The following is a 13,373-nucleotide window of genomic DNA, read 5'->3' as shown; positions in this document are numbered from 1 at the left end:
CTGGTATCGGCACGTTTTTACTCCATGGCGTCATTGTTCGCTCTGGCCACCTCCTCCCGTCGTCCTCTGCGGGTCCTTGGTACGTTTGATGAATAGGGTATCAGTAGCTGCCTTGACGTCTCGCAGCATAGGGATGTGCAGAGGCCTGTTATTGTGGCTGAAAAGGCTCGAGGCTCGTCTCCTGACGAGGTGTGCTTGCATTTGGACAGAAGTGAGTGCCGTTGAGGTACAAGGATGTATGCACAGATGGGGTGTTATAGAGATAGGTCGCAGAGAGGAGTGGAGTCCAAAGTCGAGTTAGCCATCGAGGCAGAGAGTGGTTAGCGGGGCATTTTTCGAAAGGCAAGCTCTTCATAAGTCCCTTGTCAACGAGATTTAATTGTTCATGAAAGCAGCAGAGCTGAACTCTGTAGGAAATGCAGTGGTTGAAATGAGAATTGATACGGGATGCCCAAATGTGCCGACTATAACGTTTCACAAATCACACCCGGTCCGCCTGTTGCACGTTCCCTGATACCCAACCTTGAGCATTGGGTCCAGGTATTGATTGGACCTGTCACCACTCCCGCCTCAAGCTTGAAGCTGAGCTTCTTTCAACGGCGTCGTTGGCCATGGTCCTCTGGACGAAGCAATTCAATTGCTGCAGCCTTCGGTGACAGCCCCGTGGAAGCGACCATCTCTTGCCGATTCCTTTTGAAACCTACTCTGTGACCAAGCCCGGTGCCTCTCCTGAGTGGCTAGAAAGATTGACGCAGCATGATTCGCAAGGGACGTCGTCGCCTTACTCCCCTAGGCGCCTCACTTTCAACCACTTAGCCGCTTCCGTTGTAGCAAAAGTCGGTGAAGAAGAGAAGTGGTTTAAGGCCCCGAGGCTGAGATCAAGACTATGATAATCACAGTAACACGCCCTTGAGGATTGGAGACTGGGAGGATAGCAATGACACTTGATGGAGACTGTGGGAGAACTATAAACACACTTCCCAAAGCTCTACGAACCAATCCTCTCAGCATCCGTTAAGCTTCGATCCCCATCTCCAACTTGCACAGGGATATTCTACCTAGCGCTCATGAGACTACTGAGTACTTGAGTTTGTGTGCTCGGCAGAGAACTGGGGGAGATCTGGCCGGTCCCAGTGAAGCACCGCCACGACACCGAACTATGTGCTGCCAGCAGTCATGCCTGCGAACTCAGAGACATGTTCACAAATGAAACCTCAGGAAACTGGGAGCTCGGCCCTTCGATGAGTCTGACCTTTTGCGACTCCAGAGTCTCCTGGAAAAATCCGCTGATGTACCTGCGGAGGATATTCATCATCCTGGCTCCATCAATGGTCCCGATCAATTCCACAATCTCTGGAAGGACAGTTGAGTTGATCCCGATGCTTTTGGCCAGGATTGGATAGTCGGTGAATGTCCCATGCACGGTACCGTTAACTTGGAGTTGCAGTTTCAAGCCTTTCAGCTCCTGCCAAAAGGCAGCCCATGTTGCATCAATGCTTTGATTGTGCCCTTGGGCCGCAAAAATAGTGAACGGATTTTTGTCGGTTTTGTTCATCGCTGGACCATACACACTACCGTCCATATTCAGACCGCTGGCAAGCCTCGGCTTCACCAGCATTGCATTTGCAGCAGTTGCGCCACCGAGCGAGTGCCCAAATATCCCCACATGCTTGATCTTGAAAGACGGAATGCCAAGCTGCTTTGTGACGGTCGAGTTGGCCAAAGCGTTCAGCACAGAGCCGATGTCTGCAACCCTGAGTGACAGAACTTGTGACAGGTCGTCCGGCAAGGTGATGTTGGCACCCTGAATGACAGTCCCATCCGGAAATTCCACAATCTCGGCATCGTACGTATGATCGATCGAGATAACGTTGAACCCCATCGACGCCACCCACTGGCAGAGCACGTTGTAAGTCAGGCGAGAGCTTCCAGCTCCTGTGGAGAAGAGCAACACGGGAAAGTCGGTGTTTTTGGGTGGCGAAGGACATGTTTGGAGACGGAATGCTTCGAAGGTTCCATTTGGTATGCCAAACGAACCGAACATGGCATCGTGGAAGGCAGCCGTTGCAGGTGGCATATACGGGATTCCGTGAGTCTTGGTGCAGTTTGTTGGTTGGAAAAGGGACAGCATCAAGCGGCGAGGCTGATTGCAGCATGGTGCATACGGGTCAACACGAGACGCGTCGGTTAGAGGGAACGCTGTGACAAAGACATTGGTGGAAATTGGAGGAGGAGGTAAAGCGACCGTTTGGCACCAGGCCCCAAGAGCTATGCTCAGAAAGTAGAAGAGCAAAGAGACCGCCATGTTAGCTGGAGGTGGAATTTAGGAACCCAAGGTGGACTCAGCAAAATGTCTTTGTATGAAGTCTTGCTGCCAGGAAATAGTGCAGAAATGCTCTCAAGTCAATATATAATTGGGAAACGGAACAGCTTTTTGTAACCGTGGAAGTGGCACAGTACCATTGCTGCAGCCAGCATGACGCATGTCGGTGGAACGGTATTTGAGAGCACGAGGAAGCATGGTTGCAATGATGCGCTGCTCGTATCCGTATTCTTGAAATCTGCACTTGCCCTACTTAAATGCCAAAGCAATGGATCATCAAGCGAGTGCGTTCAAGGGCCAGGCAATGGAGGGCGATATGCTTCGGTTGTGGAGGTAAATGAGGGGTGATGGAGCAACCGGGATTCTTAATATAGATTGCGGCTTATGGTAAATGCGAGCCTGATTCGTCGACCACGTTGCACAAGAACAACCGATTCGCTGGGAAAAGAACCTTCAGAAGCACTTCTAGAAGGCTCAAATGGCTTTTCAGATTGCCTGTGGGCGCCGTTTCCGAAACTGCCTCGGTGCCAGTGTCCAGATGGGTATCCAGAATTAGTCTGCGGTTGGGACGCGTGTGTTCGGTGGAGGTCAGCCGGTTAAAAAATGTCCTCAAGCTGCTTGACGTACAAGTAGGTGAGAGTCAAAGACCGAGCTGTTCAAGGGTCAGTTAGCTTCCACCAATATCACCAGCCCAGATTGGGTATCGACGACCAAGAGCAGTGATGACTATGACGTCTCATTACCAACCCATGTGCCGGGTGATGGGCAGAGCTTCTTGGCCGACACAATAGCAGACTTCCCCAAGTACCTGATTAAAACTCTGTATGGATTTGGCTTGGGTTCTCACGATGGACGGTGGTTGTGAAGGGGGATCGTGATGGGGTCCAGAAGAAAAGTTCAGCCTCGTAGCCTTACGCTACTGCAGAGCACAACTTGCGTTGGTGTAGAACCCAGGCTTGGCAACAATTTGTGCCGATTGAACTGCGACTTTAGCAATTGTTTCCCATCTGCAGAAAGCTTCGATCACCGCTCCTCGACACGTCCGCGTTGTCCAAGTCTGGCCAGACTCTGCAGCGATGACTGCTGCGCGTCTGTCACCAGCAGCAAACTTGCTCCGCAATTCCAGACTCTTCGCCATCCCTGCTGCTGTATCCCTACCTGCGATTGAACCTTCATCAGAACCCATATCATACTCTGATTCTGCGACTACACCGTACCCGACTCGAGCTGCCCTTGAGACTCCGTTAGCATCGTTGAATCAAGGAGACTGGGGTTTGAAAAGACCGCTGCCAATCAAAACAACGACAAAGTCTGGCACACCTCTTGTCCGGTTTCAAAGAGGAATCGACACCCCCGAACATGTTGTCGACTTCGAATCCGCTGCAGACCATGTCATCACGTTGCGCAAGTACCAGGAGCTGAACCTTAGAGTTGTCTTGCCTGCGCCGAGAGATAGGAAGTCAACATTGAATACACAACGAACGAGTGCCTTTGATTCGGAAGTAGATCACACTGCCGACAAGCCCGCGCCAACCCTCGACGGAAATGCATCCAACTCGTGGTTAGACGAGAGTCCATCGGAGCGAGCAAAGCGGATGCCACACCATCTCAAAGATGCACTCGAGAAGATCACCCAGGAAAGAGCAGACGCAACAAGACCTGGGTTTGAAGCACCCCCAATCCAGCCACAGCTCACGCCTTCTGCAACTTCACCGTCCGCCCAAACTGCTCGCAGATGGCGCTACTCTGGACCATATCTAGCGGGGCTGAATGGCATGGAGTTCGATGCTTTCCTGAAAGGCATAAGCAGGGAGCAGAAAGCTGCGTTTAGGGAGTTGGTCAAGAATCATTTGGCAGCGCAGCGAGCTTCTGACCAGCGGTTGAAAGCTCTTGAAGAAGGCCAGGCAGATACAGCTCCTCAAGCGCCCTCAGAAATCACAGAGCAGGAAGTTACAGAGCATCTCCGATATTTACGATCAGAACCTGGAAAATTTGGCCCCCTGATCGCCGACTTCTTCGATCTAGCTGATGGCCCGAAGCCCTCGTCAGACACAACCGACCCGTGGTCATATGGGCGCGATACCGTATCGGCGGATCTTTACAAGGAGTCTGGACCGCCACGCACACATCCATCTGCAGGCCTGTCGTACATTAAGACGGAGATGTTTGCGGCGAACGACGCTGTCACTGGTCCAAGAGGCACACGCTCGCCCGTCGCAGCTCGTCTCCTTCGATCAATTCAATCAACTCACAACAAGCACATTCCTTTCGTGGGCGTGGCTGGATTTGTTGTTCCGCAACCCACAAATCCCGGCATCTCAGAGCAGAACTGGAAGTGGGCACCGGTCAAAGACGGACCCAAACTTGTGGTCACTCCAACTGCCGCCAACATCTCGCAGGCTGGCAAAGTTGAGATCCAAACCAGGATGCAGCCTGACTGGGTGGTGGAGGACGATGTACCCGTCAACTTCGTTGAGAGACGAAACCCGAAAGACAGTTCAACTCCTACAAGGCCTTTGTCTTCTCAGCTGCCGGCCTTTGGCCGCAAGGGGTCTCCGATTAGACGGCAGCGGCCAGCACCGGCACCCAGTCAGAGTATTGACGAGGAGATCGGTTTATTGTTGAAGGCGAACTCGAAGTATAAAACGAGCAAGCTTACCTGATGTACAAAACTTGTACTCCGTATAGACAAATGTTATCACCTCTTCGCTGGCATAATTCTCTCTCGTGTTGCTGAATCGTACCCGGTCTACATCACTTTCACGTTCAAAGTACCGTCCAAGCTTTGCTGAGCCGGCGAATCCGCTATCTTCTGCACTCCGTTGGATCGCTAAAGTATCACCCACTTCGAAACATAGCCCACAACGGCATGGGTGTCCGAATTGAACAGTCAATCTGCGCCGGGACCGGACGTTATCTGCGAAAGACGAGGGCCGCCTCCAGATGTACACCTCGCTTGTGCAATCGAGTTCCTCTCCTACCAATCCTTATAAGTCCTCGACCATAAAGCTCAGGTCAAGAGAAGTCACGCACATGCCGTGTAGAAATTCGGGGTACGCAGTACGAAAGGATGCAGAGGGCACGGTATTGGACTCCAATCGCAGATCAAATCTTATCTCTTGGCGTTATTTTTGCCAAGCAGCCACAATCAATCCTCCAGAAATTCATTTTCCACAATTGATTGATTGTCATCGCACAGCCTACCAACTTTCGCATCCCTCACGACCACTTCAATCCAGCCGTCAAGATGGGTCGCGTTCGCACGAAGGTGAGTTGAAGGTTCAATACGACCAGCTTGCAGCAATCACTGACCCGTGCGGTGTGCATCTAGACCGTCAAGAAATCCGCCAAAGTCATCATCGAGCGGTACTATCCCAAACTCACCCTCGACTTCGAGACCAACAAGCGAATCTGCGATGAAATCGCCATTATCGCCTCGAAGCGCCTTCGCAACAAGGTAACGCCTTCCCCCACAGTCAACGCGCACACACCGTGTCGAAAAGACTTAGAAAATACCCTTCCAAGCAACGCGGACTGTCCTTTTCTACGGTGGTCGCTGACATTTGGATGCAGATTGCAGGCTACACGACGCACTTGATGAAACGTATCCAACGGGGCCCCGTGCGCGGCATCTCGTTCAAGCTGCAAGAAGAAGAGCGCGAGCGCAAGGATCAATACGTGCCCGAGATCTCCGCCCTCGACTTCACCCAGAACACCGAGTCCGGCCAGCTCGACGTGGACAGCGACACCAAGGACCTGCTGAAGAGCATGGGCTTCGACAGCATCCCCGTCAACGTGGTCCCCGTGAGCCAGCAGGCTCCTCAAGAGCGCGGCGGAAGGAGAGTCTTCGGCACCGACCGCCCGGGTCGACGCGAGTAGATTTTCACTCGATGAGCACACAGATGGAGCAAGAGCGGGTGAAATGGGAGTGATGGGACTGGGATTGTGCGCTATCGCCATTCTTCCGACCGCGTCATTCCCTCCGTTATATCCCTGATCTCGATCTACAAAAGTCCACGGCCTCGAGGATGAAGTCAAACGTCAAGCAAAGCCTCACGCAGACCAAAACGCAGAAGACGTTCACCGCCGGCACCTACCTATGCCCCCGGTTAGATTTCACCTGGAAGCAATTTGCCATACTGCTACGAGAGCTGGGACATCAAGGTTGTCGGCGTAGGTGGAGTTGCGACGGCGCGCCCCCAGACGTGCAGCAACGGCAGAGTAGAAAAAAACTCATTCAAAACATTCAAGGTGTCGCCTAGTCCCTCACGGACGAAGCTTGATTGCCAAAACCTTTCCTTCTTCCTCTCCCTCTTGCATTTCTGCACTACGTCAGGAGTGTAAGGCTTTGACTAACCGCCTTCCTCACACTCACTCCTGGGGAATCTATGCTGGCTCATCCTCCCGGGTTCGACCAAGTTACTCGCACACAGGCTGTTCGAGGTCGAGCGATGCCAATGATCAGATCGAATCGGAAATTTTGTGTTCCACGAAACCTAGTGATAGCCAACATCGACTCGGAATCTCCTGGCAATAGGTTGGGCCTCTAGCGACCCCCTTTAGACCTTCAGCCCATCCGAACGCCAATGCAATGCTCTGTACATGTAGGAACTACCTCGCCTGCCGCTTGAATAATATATTCTCTCATAATGTCCAGTAAAACCTCAATCAGCCTTGCCGTTCGTTGTCCCCAACAGTCCCTCCTTCCCATCCAAGTGGAAATAGCCCGAGCTATTCCGACTCAATGTCCTCTTGATGGTGCTGCCGTTCCTCAACACCCAGAATAGCAGGATCACACTTATTATCAACAATCCGAATGACAGATACGGATGGTAGGTGCCAAAATTTCGAATCTGGAAGAAAACGTTCTCAAAGGCACCGATGGTGGACTTTGGAGTGAGCTTTGGCGGGTTAGCGACAATTCGGGGTAGCGTTTCGAGGATGGAGGTGCGAGAGGGCATGATATATGCCCCAGAGTCGGTCACATCCCAGTAACGTCGGTTCTGTCGTTGCTTGTTAGGTCATCAATATTCAACGCCAATGATAGACAAAACTTACGTCCTCGTCATTAATGACCACTCTCTCCCCCTTGGAGACATCCACACCATAAGTTGACCTGAGCCATCTCTCCCAGAAAACACCATCCACCCAGGCAAACGCAACCTGCTTCCGGAATGTCTCCTCGGTGATGCTGATAACTCTGCTCTTCGCTTGACGTAAGGCCCGTTGGTCATTGCGATCTTCGGCCTCTTCGATGCGCAATTGCTTCGAGTCGCGCAGCTCTTGTCTTTCCAGCTGGAAAGCTTGTGTTTGCTTATCCATCCATTCCAGCGCGGCGTTCTTTAATTCCCTCTTGGATTGTAGAAACTCATCCGGTCGATCTCGAGAAAGAATGCCAAGCACCACGTATTTTCCGCTCATGATCTCCTTCGCATTAGAAGCACTCAGTTCAGGTACAATTGGTAGCCAAACCGACTGCATCCAGGTCAGAACTCGTCGGAAGTCGCGCATGTCCTTTGGAGCAAGGGCGTTGAAATAGCTTGGTCGTCCGTCCCGGGACACCAGTAATCTTGGCCACGTCGAGATCTTAAACCGGTTTGCCAGGATCTCGGAGTCTGTCTTGACAATCTTTGCGTGTCCGATCAGGCTCAGAGTCAGTCGATCGAGGGCGGCAAAATCTTCAGACGTTGTAGCATGGTCGAAGAAATAGACGAAGATTACTTCTTCCGTCTCCTCCATCTCCTTGAATGCAGCGGCGTCCACATACTTGACATCGCTGTCTAGCGCTTTGTTTGCAAACGAAAGAAGGTCACCTAGACCACGAAGGCCTTCATACTCCACACGCTCACCGCCCCGGAAAAAGTAGATGGTGGGATAAGCGCTGACCTTGGCGTCCTTGCATAACCGCGGAGATGCTTCGCAATTGACCTCTCCAATGTTGAGCTTGCCTTCCATTTCCTTCGCCAATTGAGCCCATGTTGGAGCAAGATGCTGACAATGCGAACACCATGGAACGTAGAACTTGACGAACCATGGGTCTTGAGAAGTAGTGACAAGCTTCTGGAAGGACTCTGGAGTGAGAGGGACGGAGGCGCCCTTTGGGTTTGGCTGGGGCCCAGTCTTTGCATTCTGAGACTTTCCGAGTCTTGCGGTCTCTGAGGCCAACATTGCCGATGTAGTCTCAGTCGACAGTGCCGCTGCCTTGTTCTGTTTCTCTCCGGCAGCGACACCAGCGGCGACATCTTTGTCTTTGGCCAATGGCTTCTCTGGCTCAGCTGTTCTATCGACACCTTTTGCGCCAGGTTTTGGAACGCGAACCCCTTCTCTTGGTCTGGAGCCGGGCTTGATCTGTTCCAGCTTTTCTTCGACATAGTTGCTGAAATCCTCCATTGATTTGCCTCCAGTGTATTTTTCGACAAATTCGCCATCTTTGTACAGCAGGAACGTTGGCCAGGCTCTTACCCCATTCTTGTCACAAACATCTCCAAAGGCAATGCAATTTATCGAGGCAAAGTGAAAGTTGTAGTATCCATGAAAGCTGTTCGGCGAGAACAGGTCGGGCTGGCCGGACTTTGTCATGCCCTGTAAAGGATCTGACGTTGCGTAGAATTCGTACAGAGTCTGCCAGAGTGGTGCGATTGCTTTGCAGTGCCCGCAGTAAGGTGAGTAGTGTTTGACCCACCAATATCCATCTTTTATCGTCTCGGCGAACTCATCGCCTTGTATCTCTTTCATCGGCGGCACCTTGATGCCATTGAAAATAGTATAATCCGCGCCCTCTCCTCCGTCGGCTGGAGTCTCTCCCTGGACTGCCTCATCTGCTATTACCGCGTTCCCTCTCTGTGACCCTGGCGGCGCCGCGATCGAGGTAGAGAAGAAGGCTGCGACAGCGCACGCCAGCAAAGCTGGCCTCATTTTGTATATTGGCCAGGAAATGACCTATACAGGGAAAGAACCGAGTATCTCGACTGGCGCAGATGTAGCGGCGATAGGGAGATACTTGAGGGATTTCGCAAGACCGCCTTGCAGTCGCTGCTTGGAGATGGGGAAACGAGTGTGAGAAGTGAAGACAAATCAAAAGTGGGGGGTACAATTGCAACAATTGACAAAGGTCTGCCCGCTCAACGAGACCAGACTGCAAGTCTTTGAAGTATGGAGTGGGAGAATGGGCCAGGTCTGCGATAGACAAGAAGACGATGGGGATCTGCATCAGGAGTCCTTGGCAGCCCCCTGCTGCTTCCGCTGGCGGACTTGCCCACGAGGGACTCCTTTGATGCTCCGTAGCAAAATACTGTGAAGCATTTTGCGGGTAAGCGTAGTTCCTGCGCCCCTCGCGCCCTAGTGACGCAAGATTCTCATATAATCGCCGGCACACCTGCCTCCTATCGGTGGCCAGTGCAACGCCTGGGGAAAGCAAGTCATGCGCCTGCGCCACTCGTCACCGAATCCCCGTCACCCATCGACCTGCCGACAAAAGCCTCTTGGTTGTGCCGTCACTTCTCTTTTTCTCTGCGATATCGACCACCACCAGACTCACTTGTGCAACCTATACTCTAGGAGGGTCACGATATATTCTTCTTTGTGCAGGCCCCTCTGATCCTCCAGATTCGTCGCCATGAAGGTCTCGGCCATCCTCTTATCGCTCCTTACCGCCGTGTCTGCGGTATCTTCTCGATCTCTGTTTGGCGGACAGAATGCTCTCGTGGACGAGGAACCCAAGTTCAAGGTTCCCGGCAAGAATCCCCTCAATGTTAGTTGTCTGCAATCGAAGGCGGAGCTTCTTCTCACCAATATCTAGTTCTGCGCCGACCCCAAGGACTATATCCTCACCGTCGACTATGTTGACCTGTCACCCAACCCACCGCTCCCGTACGTCATACAGAATTCCTAAGAGCAATGAATTCTCCGATCTAATATTATGTGTTAGAGGCCAAAAATTAACCATCACGGCGAATGGAACCTTTTCAAAAGATATCGACCCAGGCGCTACTGTCTTCCTTCAAGTCAAATATGGGCTCATTACCCTCATCAAGCAAGAAGCAGACCTCTGTGATAATCTACCCAAGATTGATATTACCTGCCCTCTCAAGGAAGGTGTCATGACGCTGAAGAAGGAAGTCGATATCCCAAAGCAAGTGGTGAGTTTGCACGAACACCTATCTGGTAGAGATAAGCTATTAACACTTCCTCTAGCCACCTGGGAAGTACACTGTTCTTGCCGATGTCAATACGGTTGACAAGGAGAAGATCTCATGCATGGAGAGTACCGTCTTCTTCAGCAGACCTTAGAGAGATCTACACCTGGACTCAGATGGAGGAGGAAGATTTTGAGCTTGCCATCTGAGAAGGCTACGAAGGTGGTCGAGCTATCACGATCCAAAATTGTGTTCAACTATCTGTTTCAGCTGCGTCTTTCATGCCAGGCGTTTACAAGGGATCTTTTAGCACCAGGCACAGCCTGAGGGACTTGCTAGTAATGAATTAGCCCGCTAGTGGAGCTTTCGAATGCAACGACTGCGCAGACAGGCGATCTCACATGTTGCTTTAAGGAGCCTTGTCTTGCATGTGGATAGAGAATCTCTCCATTTACGAAAAGGGTTCCCGTCTCAAACGTCCAAAAACACGTGGCTAATCAGGGGTGCAATCATGCCAACGCCTAGCACTTGGGACAGATGGATCAAGTCGAACAAGGCTGGATAAGCTCTACATATCCGAGGACACATCCCAAAGGTTCTCAGCATTGCTTCGAAATAGCTTCTCGATTAATGTGTCGTCGCCATTGCACCATCCATAGCATTTCTCAATAAACGGGTCTGAGTTGACATTCTCAAACCTTGTATGCGGCCAATCCGTCGCATAGACAACACGATCCGCACCTTTGATGACCAACTCCCTGCCAATGGGATCCAAGTCTCTCATCTCCGGGTCTTTGGAAAGTCGATATGGCGCCGAGAGCTTCACCCACGTCCTACCATCCTGAAGTAGATTCATCAGGGACGCGAAGCCTTGCATGTCGTATGGATAAAGGGTCGTGGATGGATCCAATCGTTCCGGAAGAACAGGCCATCCGAAATGATCAATGCAGATTTTAATCCCTAGGTCTGGGACGACGTTCACCAGTGGCAATGCCAGTTTCAAGGGGATGTAGAGTTGAAGAACCCAGTTGAAGGGCCGTAACACTTTCGCATAGCTCTTCAGCTCAGCTCGCAGCTCATCCTCGGTGATCTCTCTCCCCACGCTCACAAGATTCAACCTGGCTCCTCGCACGCCAAGGGCATGCCACTTCTCCAGCGTCTTTGCATCGATGGTCTCTGGATTCAAGCCTACCACGGCGCGCCCATGTTTGGGCGTCAATTCTTCAAGTGCTTCCAGCATACATGAATTGTCGTCGCCGTAAATTGACGGTTGCACGAGCACCATGTTCTCGATGCCGTACTGAGAGTAAAAGGCTTTGGCATCTGCGAGTGTATGTGGATGCGGTTGATACTGTGCATTGGCGGCCAAAGGAAAGCGAGTCGGGTCCACAACGTGCATGTGGCTGTCCCAGGTGCCTTTGGGCAGAGGGCGGGAGAGCGGATATTGCGTGGGATGAGATGAGTGGAAGTTACGGAAACGAACACGGGGGATGACAGAAGAAGGGCCAAGGCTGGCTCCTCCTCGAGGCCATAGACCGAAAGGGCCTCGAAGGGGTGACATCCTACCGATCGAAAAGGCTCCTAGAGGAGCATGTTGTCGACAAAACCAAGATCGAAGGTCAGATGTTGTCATGTTGATATCTTTCGGAGGCTCATTTCACCGAGACCGAGATGGCGCGGAGCGGGAAAACATCTCAGTACTGAGCACATACACTTCTTCCCTCACAACTGCTTTCTCTCCTTCTCGCTCCTGGACCGCTCACTACATCTTGCGCCTCTACTTAACCCATTGCCGCTTGTACAGTATCCTCTCCCTGTTCAAGCTTCTCTCGTGTACCTACAGCTTTCAAATAAAAAAGATCATGGAGGTGAAAGTGCACAAAGACCGTACGAAATATACATCTTGTATGCAGAACCGTGTCTGGTCCGCTTTCTGCGTCTCTGCGTCGCCTGAGGGCAGGGGCCTCGCAGTCAATTTCGTACAGCATTGATACCAGCTCCCAACACGCAGTTTCCATTTTCCAATATGAGCCTATCACTGGCCGACTCTGCATTGACTCCTTTCCGCTACCGACCCATGTCTGGGAATAAAGCCGATATCCTTTTTGAACGCAAAGCACATGCATTCGGTTCCAAGGAGGAAGAAGAGAAGTATGGTAGTCATTGGAGAGAAATCTGTCAGAGATTGTGCTACTGCATCGAAAGCGACAACGTTTAACAACCCAAAGGGCCCTCGACGCAAAGTTGGAGGTGAACACATCTCTGGATCAGGATTCATGGATATGGCTATTGTGCCACAGGTCAGGCGATCAATAAACATTTTGGTTTTTCACGCAGCTTACCGGGTGCACGCGCTCCACGGGATGGCTTGTCTCGCCCTTCACAATCGAGATTGGACACCTCGGACCAAGGTTCGAAGACAACTGGAGCGTCGAGTGTTAAGGTCGCAACCTCTTAATCTCCTGGATCGAGGCTTTTCATCAGAGCAATCGAGACTTGGGCCGGATTAATCCAATTTGTCGATGCGTAAAGGATTAGACTGCCAACATTACGGAGGTTAGGTTTTCTTCTCACTGAGGTTTCATTCTGCAGCCGACTGGCTCGTCTTCCGGGCCAAGAGGTACTGGCATCCGGCCTCCTAGTCTTTTGAATACTCCGCGGCGAAGAGGGTACATTGGAGCAACAGGCGGTTACCGTGAATCATCAGTCCGTTCGCGAGACGGCTTCGTCTTAGGAAGTTGGGATACCCTCCGAGGGACGGCATATTCGACTCCCGAACTAGACAGCCTCCTTCGGCCGAATGCTTTGCACGATCACGATCACCATTGATGCGTCGGGTTCAAATTGTCGTCGACTAGCCCAATCAGAATGTCGCTGCCCTTTCCTAATAGCAGTTCTCGCTTACGATCTGAATA

The 13,373-nt window shown here is 51.7% G+C and overlaps 7 protein-coding genes across 7 annotated transcripts; 4 read left to right on the top strand and 3 right to left on the bottom strand.

The window, feature by feature from the left end:
• Positions 1-929: 929 nt before the first annotated feature.
• PV07_03920 (uncharacterized protein) lies at positions 930-2,506 on the bottom strand. The gene has a single exon (XM_016390682.1). The coding sequence runs from the start codon at positions 2,303-2,305 to the stop codon at positions 1,175-1,177; it is 1,131 nt and encodes a 376-aa protein (XP_016252584.1). The 5' UTR covers positions 2,306-2,506; the 3' UTR covers positions 930-1,174.
• An 823-nt stretch (positions 2,507-3,329) lies between these two features.
• PV07_03919 (uncharacterized protein) lies at positions 3,330-5,175 on the top strand. Its single transcript, XM_016390681.1, has one exon. The coding sequence runs from the start codon at positions 3,400-3,402 to the stop codon at positions 4,984-4,986; it is 1,587 nt and encodes a 528-aa protein (XP_016252583.1). The 5' UTR covers positions 3,330-3,399; the 3' UTR covers positions 4,987-5,175.
• Positions 5,176-5,499: 324 nt separating this feature from the next.
• Positions 5,500-6,943, top strand: PV07_03918 (40S ribosomal protein S17). The gene is made up of 3 exons (XM_016390680.1): positions 5,500-5,591; positions 5,655-5,780; positions 5,897-6,943. The coding sequence occupies exons 1-3, from the start codon at positions 5,571-5,573 to the stop codon at positions 6,200-6,202; spliced, it is 453 nt and encodes a 150-aa protein (XP_016252582.1). The 5' UTR covers positions 5,500-5,570; the 3' UTR covers positions 6,203-6,943.
• On the bottom strand, positions 6,569-9,504 carry PV07_03917 (protein disulfide-isomerase domain). Its single transcript, XM_016390679.1, has 2 exons — positions 7,382-9,504; positions 6,569-7,326 (listed from the first exon to the last, which is right to left on the bottom strand). Exons 1-2 carry the CDS (start codon positions 9,236-9,238, stop codon positions 6,988-6,990), a joined length of 2,196 nt encoding a protein of 731 aa, XP_016252581.1. The 5' UTR covers positions 9,239-9,504; the 3' UTR covers positions 6,569-6,987.
• Positions 9,505-9,726: 222 nt separating this feature from the next.
• On the top strand, positions 9,727-11,247 carry PV07_03916 (uncharacterized protein). The gene is made up of 4 exons (XM_016390678.1): positions 9,727-10,073; positions 10,122-10,192; positions 10,251-10,461; positions 10,517-11,247. The coding sequence occupies exons 1-4, from the start codon at positions 9,939-9,941 to the stop codon at positions 10,610-10,612; spliced, it is 513 nt and encodes a 170-aa protein (XP_016252580.1). The 5' UTR covers positions 9,727-9,938; the 3' UTR covers positions 10,613-11,247.
• PV07_03915 (uncharacterized protein) lies at positions 10,888-12,043 on the bottom strand. The gene has a single exon (XM_016390677.1). The coding sequence runs from the start codon at positions 12,017-12,019 to the stop codon at positions 11,027-11,029; it is 993 nt and encodes a 330-aa protein (XP_016252579.1). The 5' UTR covers positions 12,020-12,043; the 3' UTR covers positions 10,888-11,026.
• Positions 12,044-12,195: 152 nt separating this feature from the next.
• PV07_03914 (uncharacterized protein) lies at positions 12,196-13,066 on the top strand. The gene has a single exon (XM_016390676.1). It carries the CDS (start codon positions 12,579-12,581, stop codon positions 12,966-12,968), a length of 390 nt encoding a protein of 129 aa, XP_016252578.1. The 5' UTR covers positions 12,196-12,578; the 3' UTR covers positions 12,969-13,066.
• Positions 13,067-13,373: the final 307 nt, after the last annotated feature.

This window comes from Cladophialophora immunda (assembly GCF_000835495.1).
Source record: "Cladophialophora immunda strain CBS 83496 unplaced genomic scaffold supercont1.2, whole genome shotgun sequence".
Lineage (NCBI taxonomy): Eukaryota > Fungi > Ascomycota > Eurotiomycetes > Chaetothyriales > Herpotrichiellaceae > Cladophialophora > Cladophialophora immunda.
This window is presented reverse-complemented; position numbering and strand designations above follow the sequence as displayed.